Below are 14,190 nucleotides of genomic sequence, written 5' to 3' on the forward strand. Positions count from 1 at the left end.
GCTCCAATAAGGATGCAAAAGCAGCATAAAAATATCATAAAAGTGATCTGGATGACTCGTGCGCTATATTCCAAATCAGCTTTTTGTGAGGAACAGACTGAATTGAGTTGTTGTGCATTAAAACCATTGATGCTCAATTGGATTGAGATCTGAGGAATTTGGAGGCCAAGTCCACACCTTGAACTCTTTGTCATGTTCCTCAAACCATTCCTGAACAATTTTTGCAGTGATGCAGGGTGCATTATCCTACTGAAAGAGGCCACTGCCATCAGGGAATACCATTGCCATGAAAGGGTGTACATGGTCTGCAACAATCTTTAGGTAAGTGGTACGTGTCAAAGTAACATCCACATGAATGCCAGGACCCAAGGTTTCCAAGCAGAACATTGCCCAGAGAATCACACTGCCTCCGCCGGCCTGTCTTTTTCCTATAGTGCATTTTGCTGCCACACCATCCCCAGCTAAACGACGTACACGCACCCAGCTGTCCACATGATCTAAAAGAAAATGTGATTCATCAGACCAGGCCATCTTCTTCCATTGCTCTATGGTTCAGTTCAGACACTCACATGACCATTGTGGGCGCTTTCGGCGGTGGACAGGGGTCAGCATGGGCACTCTGACCGGTCAGATGCTACGCAGCCCCATATGCTGCAAGCTGGGATGCACTGTGTGTTCTGACACCTTTCTATCATGGCCAGCATTAAGTTTTTCAGCGATTTGTGCTACAGTAGCTCTTCTGTGGGATTGGACCAGGCAGGCTAGCCTTCGCTCCCCACGCACATCAGTGAGCCTTGAGCGCCCATGACCCTGACGCCGGTTCACCACTTGTCCTTCCTTGGACCAATTTTGATACTTTTTTGGACCTCTTTTGACTAACCACTGCATAACCTGCCATTTTGGAGATGTTTTGACCCAGTTGTCAATTTGGCCCTTGTCAAAGTCACTCAGATCCTTACGCTTGCATCAGTTTCCGCAGGAGTAACGATTTTGTTCTCTTAAACAAATAGAATGGAAACACTGCTTTATTTGCAAATTGTTTTTTTGATTGAAATTAAATTAGTAACTTTGGAAACATGACTACAGACTTGCTCTTAGTGTTGTATCTTTTTCCCCAAAATATTAATATGAAAAATTTAACTACAAATGTCCGTTCTTATTTTTTGTCTTTTTTATTTATTATTTTTTTATTTATTTTTATCAGCACTTTTCCACCCACATCTGCCTGCATCCACCGGGGCTAGAAAAAAAATTAAAAAAAATAATAAAAAATGCAAACAGTCATGAACAGTCTGAAACCTCATTTATGTTTGTAATATCTCATCACTTCATAGAGTCCACCTGGACAGATTCGGCCAGGCCAGCCTGCTGGCTTACCGAGCGCTCATGTTTAAATCTCTCGGCTGTAGAAAAGGTCACCATGGAGAGCTAATGGCCATCATCACGGTGCCAAATTAAGGCTCATTAGAAGGACCACATCCCGTGGGCACCCAGCCTTGCATCAGCACAAAGAAAGCCATTCTGACCTGCAATAACTGCCTTGATTGCACCATCCTCTGCTAGACCTCTTTGAAATGGAAAAAGCTTGAATTCCCAATCCATCTGAGCATGTTTTTAATAAATGAATGTCCCTGTAAGATAAATTGCTTGTCTCTTGTAGCACAAAATGTAATGAAACTGAACGGGGCTAAAAGACAGGAAACTGGAAAGTGATGTATGTCCTTCATTGGACACAGAACATTTAGTTTTCATTAAGAGTTAAACACATACACAATACATTAGTGGAGGTTCAATAGCTGTAGCTTCGCCCCTCACTGTATTTCACTCTGATGAATTAGCAACTCAGCACACCACGTAAAATGACAAAAGGAAATGAGCAGAAAGGCATTAATGTGACGTGTTGCAGGGCTAGCTAATGTCTTGGCTTGGAGGCTGACGTTTATGACCTGGGCTAATGCTATCTGCGTGACCCAGACTAAGGTTTTCTGTGAGGGTGAGATGAGGAAGGTGTCTGAAAAGGTCAGGGCTAGCATTGCTAGTAGAGATTTGTTCCATGTGTGAGGTACCACAGACCCACAGTTGTGCAGAACGGCATTAACAGCTAGTCTTACAGCCATATTGAATTATAATATATAGTTGACTCCACAGATACACTGTACAGAAAAATGGTGCAGAGGGAATAACTAATTAGCTAAACTGATATCACTTTAAAATGTGGATGTGTGTGTGTTATTCAGATCATACAGTTATTTGTGTATGATGAACAATGGTGTGAGGAGGGAATAAACCGCGAGCCAAAGCTTCTTGATTGCTCTGGATTGTGGGCGGAAAAGGATAAATTAGCAATTCATTCTTAATTACAAAGACAAGAAAAACATTTCAGCTAACAAATGAAGCAACCAAATTACTGATAAGGCACACTGCATTTCCACACCGCACAGACGAATCACTCTTTCGCAAATTACAGGGCCAGTCTCTGATTAATGGTGATTTCTCATTGAATCTCTCCAAACATTGCGGATCTAACCGCCCTGGCCTTCCTTCCATAAATCCACATGCAGGAGAAACATTTCCGTCCACTGAGTCATGCAGAACAGCAGGACACGCACAACAACTAATCTCACCGCAATACCAGTGTTATTATAGTTAATGAAGACTAAATGAAAACCTTTTATTTCATTACCTGAAATAAAAACAAACAAATTTAATGAGAAAAAACTAAACTAAAATAGATAGAAAATGATTTTAGGATTATTTCATTATTTATTTTTAGCACAGAATATATATATATAAAAATAAACCTTTAAACCCACCTTCATTAAAATTGAGAATGCCACAAGAAGGCAATAACACCAGACAGGCCTGATAAATTGCTCCCAATTAAATTAGGGGTCTTTAACCTATGTGTACTAACATTAAAATACAATGTACTAATTGTGTAACTTGTAACTTGCATGTTGTTATGCAAAAATCTTACAAGATTCACATTTGCTGCTACCGAGGTTGAGGTACAGGCAGGTTTAAGGGTTGGGTTAGGGTAGGGGTTGGGTAAGGGTAGGTTTATGTTTAGGGTTGTAACAGATGTAATTAAGTGCAGGTACTTTAAATGTAAGTGCAATGCAACAATAATTATGTACATAATAAACATATTGTATCAAATGCTTAAGTACATAGCAGTTAAAGGCACCTAATATAAAATGGGTCCAAGAATTTGTTTATGCTGTTAAACATATTTAAATGAAATCAGTTAACACATTAACCTAAATAACCTTAAAATACTAAAATTAAGATACAAATAAAACTATCACTCACAGAGTGAAAACTAACAAAAATGAAACAAATTCGAAAGGACAAACAAATGTTTTTATAGAAATAAAAACTAAATAAAAAAATTCAAAGTTTTAATAAACCTGCACAGGGTGAGCAGGGCTCAGACATGAGCCAAAATAAAGAGTCAGTTCATCCCATGCTTAATGCAGCTTATTTGTGACAGCCGCCTTCAGTCAGTCAATGGCTGCCAGTCACGTCACAGCGTTGGGCGCGGGCGTAATAAAGAGTTGAGTTAAAGCCCTGGATACAGGGCCCGCCGAGCGTGTTTTGAAGTGCTGTGGTCATTCAGCAAGAGGGATTTATTGCCTGCGGTCCATCAGCGCTGATCTTAAAAGGCTGTGATTAACAGCAAAGAGAGTTTAGATGGGCTTCAACACTGCTGCAGGCAAACCCTCACAAGGCCATACCACTCACAAGCTTTTTACTCAGACTGTTAACAAGGGGACTCATTTTCTCTCTCTCTCTCTCTCTCTCTCTCTCTATCTCTCACAAACGTTGTTTGTGTATGTATGCGTGGTAGCATGCAGTGGGGTCTGAAAGTCAGAGACTTGAGAAATGTCTGCTTATACTGCATCTCTTTCTAATTAAATACAAAGTTCCTCATTAAAATTTTTATTGAAGGCAAAGTTGAATTGAAAAAAACGTACATGAATTCCATTTTTTTTTCTTTTTTTTTCTTTATAAATATGATGTGTTCCCCTTTTGGGTGTCCAAGCAGTTTGGAAAATTGGAGAAAATCACAGATCTGACAGGGGCAAAGTAATTTAATTATACTGAAAACTCTCTTTTTTAACTCCTTTTAGACTTTTGGTCTGATGTGCGTGACATTTTGCGTGCACACCACAGGACATGCCATGTTCCCAAAAGTACTACATGTAAAATAAAGGTTCCAAAAATGTGCTCTTTTTTTCTGATACCAGAGAAAAACTGTTTCCTTTCAGTGAAAGGTTTCTAAAAGAACCATTTTAGAAGAACTATTTTTTAGTCTAAATAACCTTTTTTTTTCCACTACAAAGAACCTTTTGTGCAATAGGAAGGTTCCATGGATGTTAAAAGTTCTTCATGGAACCATATAAGCCAATAAAGAACCTTTATTTTTATATACAGTCATGTTTTAAGTGATGGTGAACTAATCTTGTGATTAACAATCAAGATACAATGCATCATCTAAAGACCTTCATTATAAGAAGTTATCGAAGAATTGTGATTTGTCAAATCATTTAGAAGATGAGAGCCAATTATTTGTTTTATTATTTATTTTTGTTTGGCTGTGGCCCAAATTCACTTATCAACCTATATCTTCTGAATGATTTAACAAGTACAAATTCTTTTGATAAAATGTTTTTTCTTTTTTTTTTTTTTTTTTTTTTTTCATGAGGGTCTTTAGATGATGTGCAAACTGGATCAACAAACCGTTCGAAAAAGTAGGTTTTTTTTGGATCAACAGCGAATTGGATCAACAGACCATTCGAAAAAGTAGGTTTTTCTCAAACTCGATGTCAGAAAAATACAGAAATGAAAGAGAGATGACTTCGGGAATCCAAGGAAAAAAAGAATTTTGATTCTAGCCTTGGTTGCGAAGACTTTCGGTACTTGGACCCCAAATAACAGCATTCAAATTTCCCAAACGCTCTACCATCTGTCATTGGTTGTCAAACAGATAGTCCCGCCCCCAACTCAAATTCTTGGTTGAGCCAATATTGCTGTGTCTTGATGATCAAGATGCTCCAACAAACATACTCATGTTTTGAAAGTGCCACAGAGCTGCAGTGTTTACACTTTTCTGGGAAATCCAATAACAAATGGTGTATGTATAGCTGTTACTACAAATTGAGCTGAGATAGGAGAGTGTGTAAAAAGAAAAATAATAAAAAACCACACGTTTGCGTAAAACCTGATGATCCATGTTACCCCAGCGTGATCTCATAATGTTCCAAAGAGCGTCTTGTGTGCTTCAGTTAAAGCAAAGAAATGTGACCTTTTGTAAAAAGGAATTAATATGGCCAGGGTCACAAATTTGCTTACATAAAAAGTGCTGAATCTTTGTTTTCTGCCATCTCTTAGTTTTACACTTATCGAAATCCCATGTCCAGTTTAAAATAATAATAATAAAAAAATAAAATAAAAAAAATAATAATATTAGATTTTCAATTTGGTCTCAGACTTTGGCACCCCATTGTACATTTATTTAAAAAGAAAATAGGACCCAACTTCTTGAAATACTCGTCTTTGTCTTTTGAAAGAGGAAGCATTTCAAACACCCCATCATTAGCATGTCTTAGCTGACAAAACATCTCCACTACAACAGGTCTGTGCATTCACCCAGAATATGGATACGTAAGATTAGTATCACACTCAGGTGTGTGTCAAAAGCAATCTGTCCTCTCGTGGTGTTCGAAGTATGAAATTAAATCAGATACACTCATTATCCTTTTGCATTGCTAAACGGTATGAAAAAATAAATAAAATCGTATTGTACTTCCTTTCACAGGTGGAGAGCATGTGGCCACCGTAACGCATCCACTTCCTGCGGCCTTCTCTGACCTGCTGCCCCACTTCCTGGTGGAGCCTGATGATGTTTATATCGTTAAGAATAAGCCAGTGACCCTCACATGCCAGTCGACACCTGCCACGCAGATCTACTTCAAGTGCAACGGTGAATGGGTTCACCAGGATCAGCACCTGATCGAGCGCGATGTGGACCCGACTACAGGTATAGCCTCTCAACCCTGCTCTCTGAGGTCAACAATACAGGCACCTGAACTGCTGCATTTACAGAATGACACTGAAGAGCTGGAGAGCTTATAAAAGGAGGCTTTCTAGAGATGATGTTCGTTCTTTCTTCTGTAGAATAGTAGAAATAAACCAAAGCCTTCTTTCAATCCAATTTCCAAATATCTTTAGGACATATGATGGACAAGGACTTATTTCTGCTCAAGGATTGATCTGTTGCATTAGTGTACTCTCATAAGGGAACAGCAGCACAGTAGTTTGGGCATTATTTTTTTTTTTAGCTTTTTGTAAGATTGCTGCCTCAAAACTCAAGCCAAAACAAATCTGTATCTTATAGGCAAATAGCAAAGTCACAAGAGGCTGCAATTCTGTGATTTTACCATGTGTAAAGGGTGTTCTTAGGCTTTATTCGCACTGCATCAAATTCAGATTTTTACATTTTTTGTTTTTTTTAATTTGATCTCAAATCCGATCACTGTCATTTAGCAAATAATTAAACTGGGCTTATTTGTTCAGATGAGCCTGATCTACAAGAAAATAACGTGACTGTGGCATCATTTCTGCAAAATGATATAGCATGGTTCATTACCCATGTTGCGGCAGTTCCAAGGTGAATTGTCCACTGTGTAGCGCTAAAAGCAAATTACATTTTCTCCCAAAAGATGAGGTTTTTAAGTGGAACGCTCCATCGCGTTTTTAATCAACAAAACTTACCCAGAACCGATAGTTAGATAGTAATTGCTGAAACAACCACGCAATTTTATGGTGTGGAATTGCGTGCTCTTCAGGACTCGAACCCTGGTCCTTTGCACTCTCTATCAATTTGATCGCGTCAAACAAGCTTATAATTTTTTAAACAGTGAATCGGTGAAAACTAAAATCGGTTTTAGAGTTTTTATTAAAAATGGACCTTAAACATCTAGGTTTTTAGTTTGTTTTCCCTGTTTTTATATTTTAACTTGGATTTCATCATAAAAATAGCATTAGAAGCTGGCATAATGGCGTTAAAAACAATATGATTTATTAATCTAACTGTTGATTGTTTATGGTTGTCAAGTAACACTTTAACCTGCCGCATTAATCTAAAATGTGCGCTCCTGAGGGTGTTTGTTTTCATTTTAAAAAGGCTTTTAGCACAGATCTTCTATTAAACTTTTAGAGTTGTAACTATCCATTTTATCTACCTTTCAGACTAAAACGCATTTCCAAAAATTAGGTTTTGATCAGATTTTTAATCACACATGGATATGGTTTGGATTGTGTTTGTAAAAACAGGATTTTATATTTTGCTTATAATGTGATGGGTATGAGTTAGATATGTAAAAAATAAATAAATAAATAAATAAATAATTGTTGCTGCCAATTACACAGATTCTTAAGATAAGGGACAAAACATGTTATGCATATAAAAATCATCTTTATTTTAAAAATCAAGAAATTCATAATAATAAAAATACTGGAAAAGTCTATTTTATTAGATTATTATTATTATTTTAAATGCATGCTCTATACTTGACATGTACAGTAACTTAACCTGTCCTCAGAAAGAGATCACAATGTTAAACTGCCAAACAAAGTTTTTACAAATGCTACTAATTTATCAATTTAAATATCAAATGAAAGTTAGGGATCTTTAAGATATCGAACAATACACAAAGTGAACTTTAAATGATAATTTCCATTTATAAAAAAACTGCCTATTAATGTTGTCTCCTCAATTTACGTCAACTTTGTTAGATCTTTTTATAATCCTGAATAAATCAGACAATGCTATGGTCAGCTATAACTCTGAGGACCCCTTTCACACTTCCTGCTCATGGTGGATGCAACAGTAGGACATGTGGTCTGGTAAATCTTATACATTTTTATATTTTAAACAAACAATGTTTAAGTCTCTGAGGTCACAGCTTCAACTTGTCAACTCCGTCATTCCCATTATGATCATTTCTGTTAGAATTGTGCGATACATTTTGGCATTTTAGTTTAGTATTAATAGTAAATTTAGTATTAAAATAATTTATATTATTTTTTTTAAGTTTTGTCCCTTATCTCAAGAATCAGTGCTTAACAAAGCCTTGGGTGGCTTATTATTTTTTTTTAATACAAAGTGACAACAGCAGTATGACTCATTAGTCTAACCATAGATCTTCTATACCAAGATAACAACCTCAAGTTTTTATCACAAGAGAGAGCGTAACTGTCAACTAGCGTGTTACGACAGTAAGTCACTGTTTGCAGATACCATACAAATGAATGGGGAGAGCTGTAAACAGACACCTACCTGTTGCCAAATTGTCTGTGTCCTCATTATAAAACTGCTGTTGTATCGTAGTGAACTCCAAACATGGTTCATTTCAAAAGGATTGTTGAGTGTAAAACATGTTGAAGATTAGTGGACAGGCTAATTGAATAAGTGATGAGCTGTTTCTTCACAAAAGCAGTTTTAGTACACTCAAGCATCTCTTCCATAGACATCCATTAAAAAACAACGGCCTCTGGTCTCACCAGTGTACCACTCATAGAATGCCTATGGGACCGCTGTGTTATGCATTGCTTTGCTAACCTTGTAGGCCCCCCTTGATAGAAGGCCTCTGGTCTACTGTAGGCTGTTTACAGTTTCCAAGCAACATAGCAACTTGCAGAGTTAGGGGACATTCAAACTGAATGAGTCCTTGCGCTATAAAAAGCTGGATGGAGCACCATGAACACATCCATCTAGCGGGTTTACATAGGAAAAAAATCTAAAAACAGTGCAGATGGAAGCAAAAATGTTTCAACGTGAGCAGCCCCTAAATATAAAATGTGCAGTCACAGGTGTGCTTTTATATGCATTTTACAACGGCTTTGAACACGGATCATCTGATCAAATTTTGAAGTTCAAACTATCCATTTTATAAAGATTTTACAACAACAGCACATTGAAGTTGAACTGTCAAGATTAACAGAATTGCATTTCACCAGCAGTGTTTCTTTGCTGTTTGAGGTTGTCAGCTGTATGTTGTTATTCCTCAGAGGTTTAATCACAGTCTCCCCTCAGAGAGAGCTTTAAAGTGATGTAGCCAGAGCTTACATTTTCTTACGTGGACACATTGCGTTTTGTTGTTATTCAGTTCTGTCTCTTGATTGATTGTGATCTGATGACAACAACTCAGTTTCTCCCATCATATTGTTCCCAGTGCCTACAGAATATGTGAATTTCTTAGGAGTTCTCTTAGGAAGAGGAGGAGGCGAGTATGGCTCGTCAGCATTCAACGAGCAAATGTTTGTGTGTTTGTTTGACGGGCATTGGCAGAGCCATCGTATGCATTAAAGGCATATGAAAATGCACATCACGTGTGTGAGGATCCTGAAGTGATCTGTAACTTAAACCCTCCAATTCACAGTATGACAGCTGATTGGGAGAGCTGACATGCGAATGACATGCTGCGGGGGAGCTGCGACAATTTCAGGGGAATGTTGCATTTCTTAAGATGCCGGATATGCAGCGAGGTATTAGAGCAGACAGGCATAAACTCCTGTCATCTGTCTATACCACATACACAGACTAGACTATTAGCATTAAATGTCTTTTGTCAGACAGAACAGTTGGATTATTTATTTATTTGGCTTTTGTTGCCGTGAATCACATTTTAAATGCACACTGGCGTTCGCAATAACGTGAACTCGACCAATTTGGTTGCCTGCTGTAGCTCACTGTCACTCAAGAGGGTCATTCAACACTTGTAGGGTATATATGTGTCTGTCCCAGTGGAAAGATTATGGTGCTTCATACCATAATCCTTTCTTGTTTTCAAGATTACGACATATTAACAAAAGAGTGTTTCTTCAGTTTTTAATGGCAATGCAATGTGGATTTTCCTTCACTGCAAAAATTATTCTATTAATTATTATCTGACAATTTTGTGAGCAAATTTGCACACACACACACACACACACACACACACACACACACACATATGTTAGTGCGGCTATCCTTATGAGGACTCTCCATAGACATAATGATTTTTATACTGTACGAACTATAGATTCTATCCCCTAACCCTACCTAAACCTAACCCTCACAAAAAAAACTTTCTGGATTTTTAAATTTTCAAAAAAACATTTTTTAAGCAATTTGAATTATGGGGACATTAGAAATAATACCCTTGTAATTACCAGTTTGTAACCTAAAATAATTTCCTCGTAAACCACCCAAACCCGCCCATGCACACACACACACACACATAGATAAATAATAATAATAATAATAATAGTGTTTTACTATTTATTTTTCTTGTCCTCCTGTAAAAAAATATCGAAACATTCTTAAAACAAGCAAAATGACATATTTTGTCTTGTTCACAGAGAATTCTAGCAAAACTTTGTAATGTTTATGCTTACAACAATAAAATATATATATATATATATATATATCTGCCAATGGGGTAAGAAAGAAAAAAATGACTCAAATGGACAGCAAGTTTATTTATATATATATATATATATATATATATATATATATATATATATATATATATATATATATATATTTTTTTTTTTTTTTTTTTTTTTTTTTTTTTAAATTTTTTTTTTTTTTTTGAAATTTTATAACATTTTGTTAGACAATAAAACTTGTTTTCAAAGAATACTTGAGTCAGTACAAGGCCTTAACATGACACTCCATTTCTCTTGCTTGTGTGTTGCTGATGAATGGGCAGCATTTGGCCGGAGATGAAGGACAAACAGATGTCTTGCATAATAGGTTTCCAAAGGTACCTACATTGATCTCCCCCAACTTCCACATTGCGCTTACATTAGAGTTTTGAAAGGTGAGCAGCGGGAGACATCCACTCTTGTGCAGACTGAAAAAGTCTGGTTCAAATTTACAGCTGAAAAGTAAACTAGACTCCTAAATTTTTCTTTTGAATAGAAAAAAAGCTCAAGGGGAGTCACGTGACACTATACGAGGGGTGATCGCTAAGAGGCGAGCTCCGCCTAAACTTTGCTGCAATTTTCATTTTAAGCAATATTAACTGGTGAGAACTGTAATAGTTTTGTTTGTTAAACTGTGCTGGGAGGGCAGGATGTCAAAAAATGTGAAATCGTCAGCCTCTGGAGACATTCAAAAGCACTTACATTCTCACACATCGGATGCCTCATAGAATCAAGATGGCAGAGGTCCAGTTGATAGTGACAGCGAGCTTCGTGACGGATGTCAGGATATCGCGAACATTTATGCAGCACTAATGAAAATCTTGACCGACATGGCGAGCCTCGTTGAGTGATCACATCTATGGAGGCGAAACTTTCCACCCTGATCACAAGAATGGATGATGTTGAAAAACGGGTCGAGTTTCGTTAGTCGGCCGAAAGAGAGCTACAGGCTAACCCGTCTGCTTCCAAGGCTGATGTGGAACAGGTGTGGGAAAAACTAGATGATATGGAAAATCGGAGCAGACGTAATAATGTTCTTTTCGTTGGAATCCCTGAGGGAAAGGAAGGTCAAGATATGGTGCCGTTTTTGGAGGGGCTTATTCCGAATTTGGTCGACACAGCAGGCTGCCGGCTTTAGAGCACAGAGCTATCTGTCAGTTTCCCAGGGCAGGTGATGGACCCAATCTATCCTGGCAAGATTCTTGTGCTCAGCTGACAGAGACTTTGTTCTACGAGCGGCGAGAATTAAAGGCAAGTTGTGCTGAGAGGACCACAACATTGTGGTTTTTCCGGATTTTGCTAGTGCTACTCAAGTGAAGCGGGACGGATTCAAAGAGTGTAATAAATTACTGCACCAACAGAAGGTAAGCTTTGCACTGCTTCATTCTGCTAAACTGAGAGTTGATGCCAAGGATGGACAAAAGACATTTACATGCCCACGACAAGCTATGGCCTTCATTAAATCAATAGTATGAGTGGGTAATTTTGCCTGCTCTCTGTCAACAATACAGACTGCACATCGTGCATGTTACTGATGCAGCCTGATAGTGTTTGTTGTTCTGTTGTCTGCCTACTGGCTCCTGCCTGACTCTCTTTTTTTCTCTCTCTCTCTCCCTTTGTTGACTTGCTGTTGAGCTCATTTTTTCACTTTGTGGGTTCAATGTTATTGTTTACTGGGGCCTATTATATATTTGTAATTTTTTTATTTGATTGAACACTTTTATGTGCAGTTTAATGCCATGGATTATGTTAAGGAAAAAACAATATACATATATATATATATATATATATATATATATATATATATATATATATATATATATATATACACACACACACACACACACACACACACACACACACACAGTGTATATACAGTTGAAGTCAGAAGTTTACATACACTTGGGTTGAAGACATTAAAATTCATTGTTTAACCAATCCACAGATTTAATATTAGCAAACTATAGTTTTGGCAAGTCGTCAACATCTACTTTGTGCATGACATGAGTAATGATTCCAACAATTGTTTACAGACAGATTGTTTCACTTTTAATTATCACAGTTCCAGTGAGTCAGAAGTTTAAATACACTAAGTTAACTGTGCCTTTATGCAGCTTGGAAAATTCCAGAAAATGATATAAAACCTTTAGACAATTAGCTAGTTAGCTTCTGATAGGAGGTGTACTGAATTGGAGGTGTACCTGTGGATGTATTTTAAGGCCTACCTTCAAACTCAGTGTGTCTTTGCTTGACATCATGGGAAAATCAAAAGAAATCAGCCAAGACCTCAGAAAACAATTGTGGACCTCCACAAGTCTGGTTCATCCTTGGGAGCCATTTCCAAACTCCTGAAGTTACCACGTTCATCTGTACAAACAATAGAACGCAAGTATACTGTAAACACCATGGGACCACGCAGCCATCATACCGCTCATCATAGAGATGAATGTAGTTTGGTGCGAAAAGTGCAGATCAATCCCAGAACAACAGCAAAGGACCTTGTGAAGATGCTGGAGGAATCAAGTATCTATATCCACAATAAAACGAGTCATATAATGACATAACCTGAAAGGCTGCTCAGCAAGGTAGAAGCCACTGCTCCAAAACAGCCATAAAAAAGCCAGACTACAGTTTGGAAGTGCAGATGGTGACAAAGATCTTACTTTTTAGCTAAATTTCCTCTGGTCTAATGAAACAAAAATGGAACTTTTTGGCCGTAATGACCATTGTTATGTTTGGAGGAAAAAGGGTGAGGCTTGCAAGCCGAAGAACACCATCCCAACTGTGAAGCCTGGGGGTGGAAGCATCATGTAGTGGGGGTGCTTTGCTGCAGGAGGGACTGGTCCACTTCACAAAATAGATGGCATCAACAGTCATGCCATCCAAATCACTGAGATAAATTTTTTCCCCATTCTGATGGTTAATGTGAACATTAATTGAAGCACCTGACCCATTTCTGCATGATTTTTGCACTGCACTGGTGCCACATGATTGGCTGATTAGATAATCGCATAAATGATTGTTGGTGCCAGGTGGGCTGGTTTGAGTAATTCTGTAACTGCTAATCTCCTGGGATTTTCACACACAACAGTGTCTAGAATTTACTCTGAATGATGCCAAAAACAGAAAACATCCAGTGAGCGGAGATTCTGCGGACAGAAACGCCTTGTTGATGTGTAAGGTCAACAGAGAATAGCCAGAATGGTTCAAACTGACAAAGTCTACGGATAACAGAACATAGTCTACAGATAACTGCTCTGTTCAGTTGTAGTGAGAAGAATAGCACCTCAGAGTGCTATTCTGATATGTGGGTTGGTGCTGTTTTGGTGGCATGAAGGGGACCTCGTGGGGACCTTATATATACAGATCAGCCACAACATTAAAACCACCTGCCTAATATCATGTTGGTCCCCCTCGTGCTGCCAAAACAGCTCTGAACCATCGAGCCATGGACTCTACAAGACCTCTGAAAGTGTCCTGTGGTATCTGGCACCAAGACGTTAGCAGCAGATCCTTTAAGTCTTGTAAGTTTCGAGGTGGGACCACCATGGATCGGACTTGTTGGTCAAGCACATTCCACAGATGCTCAATCGGATTGAGATCTGGGGAATTTGGAGCTCAAGTCACCACCTTGAACACTTTGTCATGTTCCTCAAACCATTCCTGAACAATTTTTGCAGTATGACAGGGTGCATTATCCTGCTGAAAGACGCC

At 38.0% G+C, this 14,190-nt stretch overlaps 1 protein-coding gene across 2 annotated transcripts in view; it reads left to right on the plus strand.

The window, feature by feature from the left end:
- Positions 1 to 14,190, plus strand: part of LOC127417596 (netrin receptor UNC5A-like) — a 338,051-nt gene that overhangs the window by 151,276 nt on the left and 172,585 nt on the right. For both annotated transcript variants that reach the window (XM_051657630.1, XM_051657631.1), the window contains exon 2: positions 5,822 to 6,043. In XM_051657630.1, coding sequence (XP_051513590.1) covers positions 5,822 to 6,043 — 222 coding nt within the window. The remainder of the gene's footprint in view (positions 1 to 5,821; positions 6,044 to 14,190) is intronic.

The sequence above is a fragment of the Myxocyprinus asiaticus genome, chromosome 27, assembly GCF_019703515.2.
Source record: "Myxocyprinus asiaticus isolate MX2 ecotype Aquarium Trade chromosome 27, UBuf_Myxa_2, whole genome shotgun sequence".
In the NCBI taxonomy this organism is placed as follows: Eukaryota; Metazoa; Chordata; class Actinopteri; order Cypriniformes; family Catostomidae; genus Myxocyprinus; species Myxocyprinus asiaticus.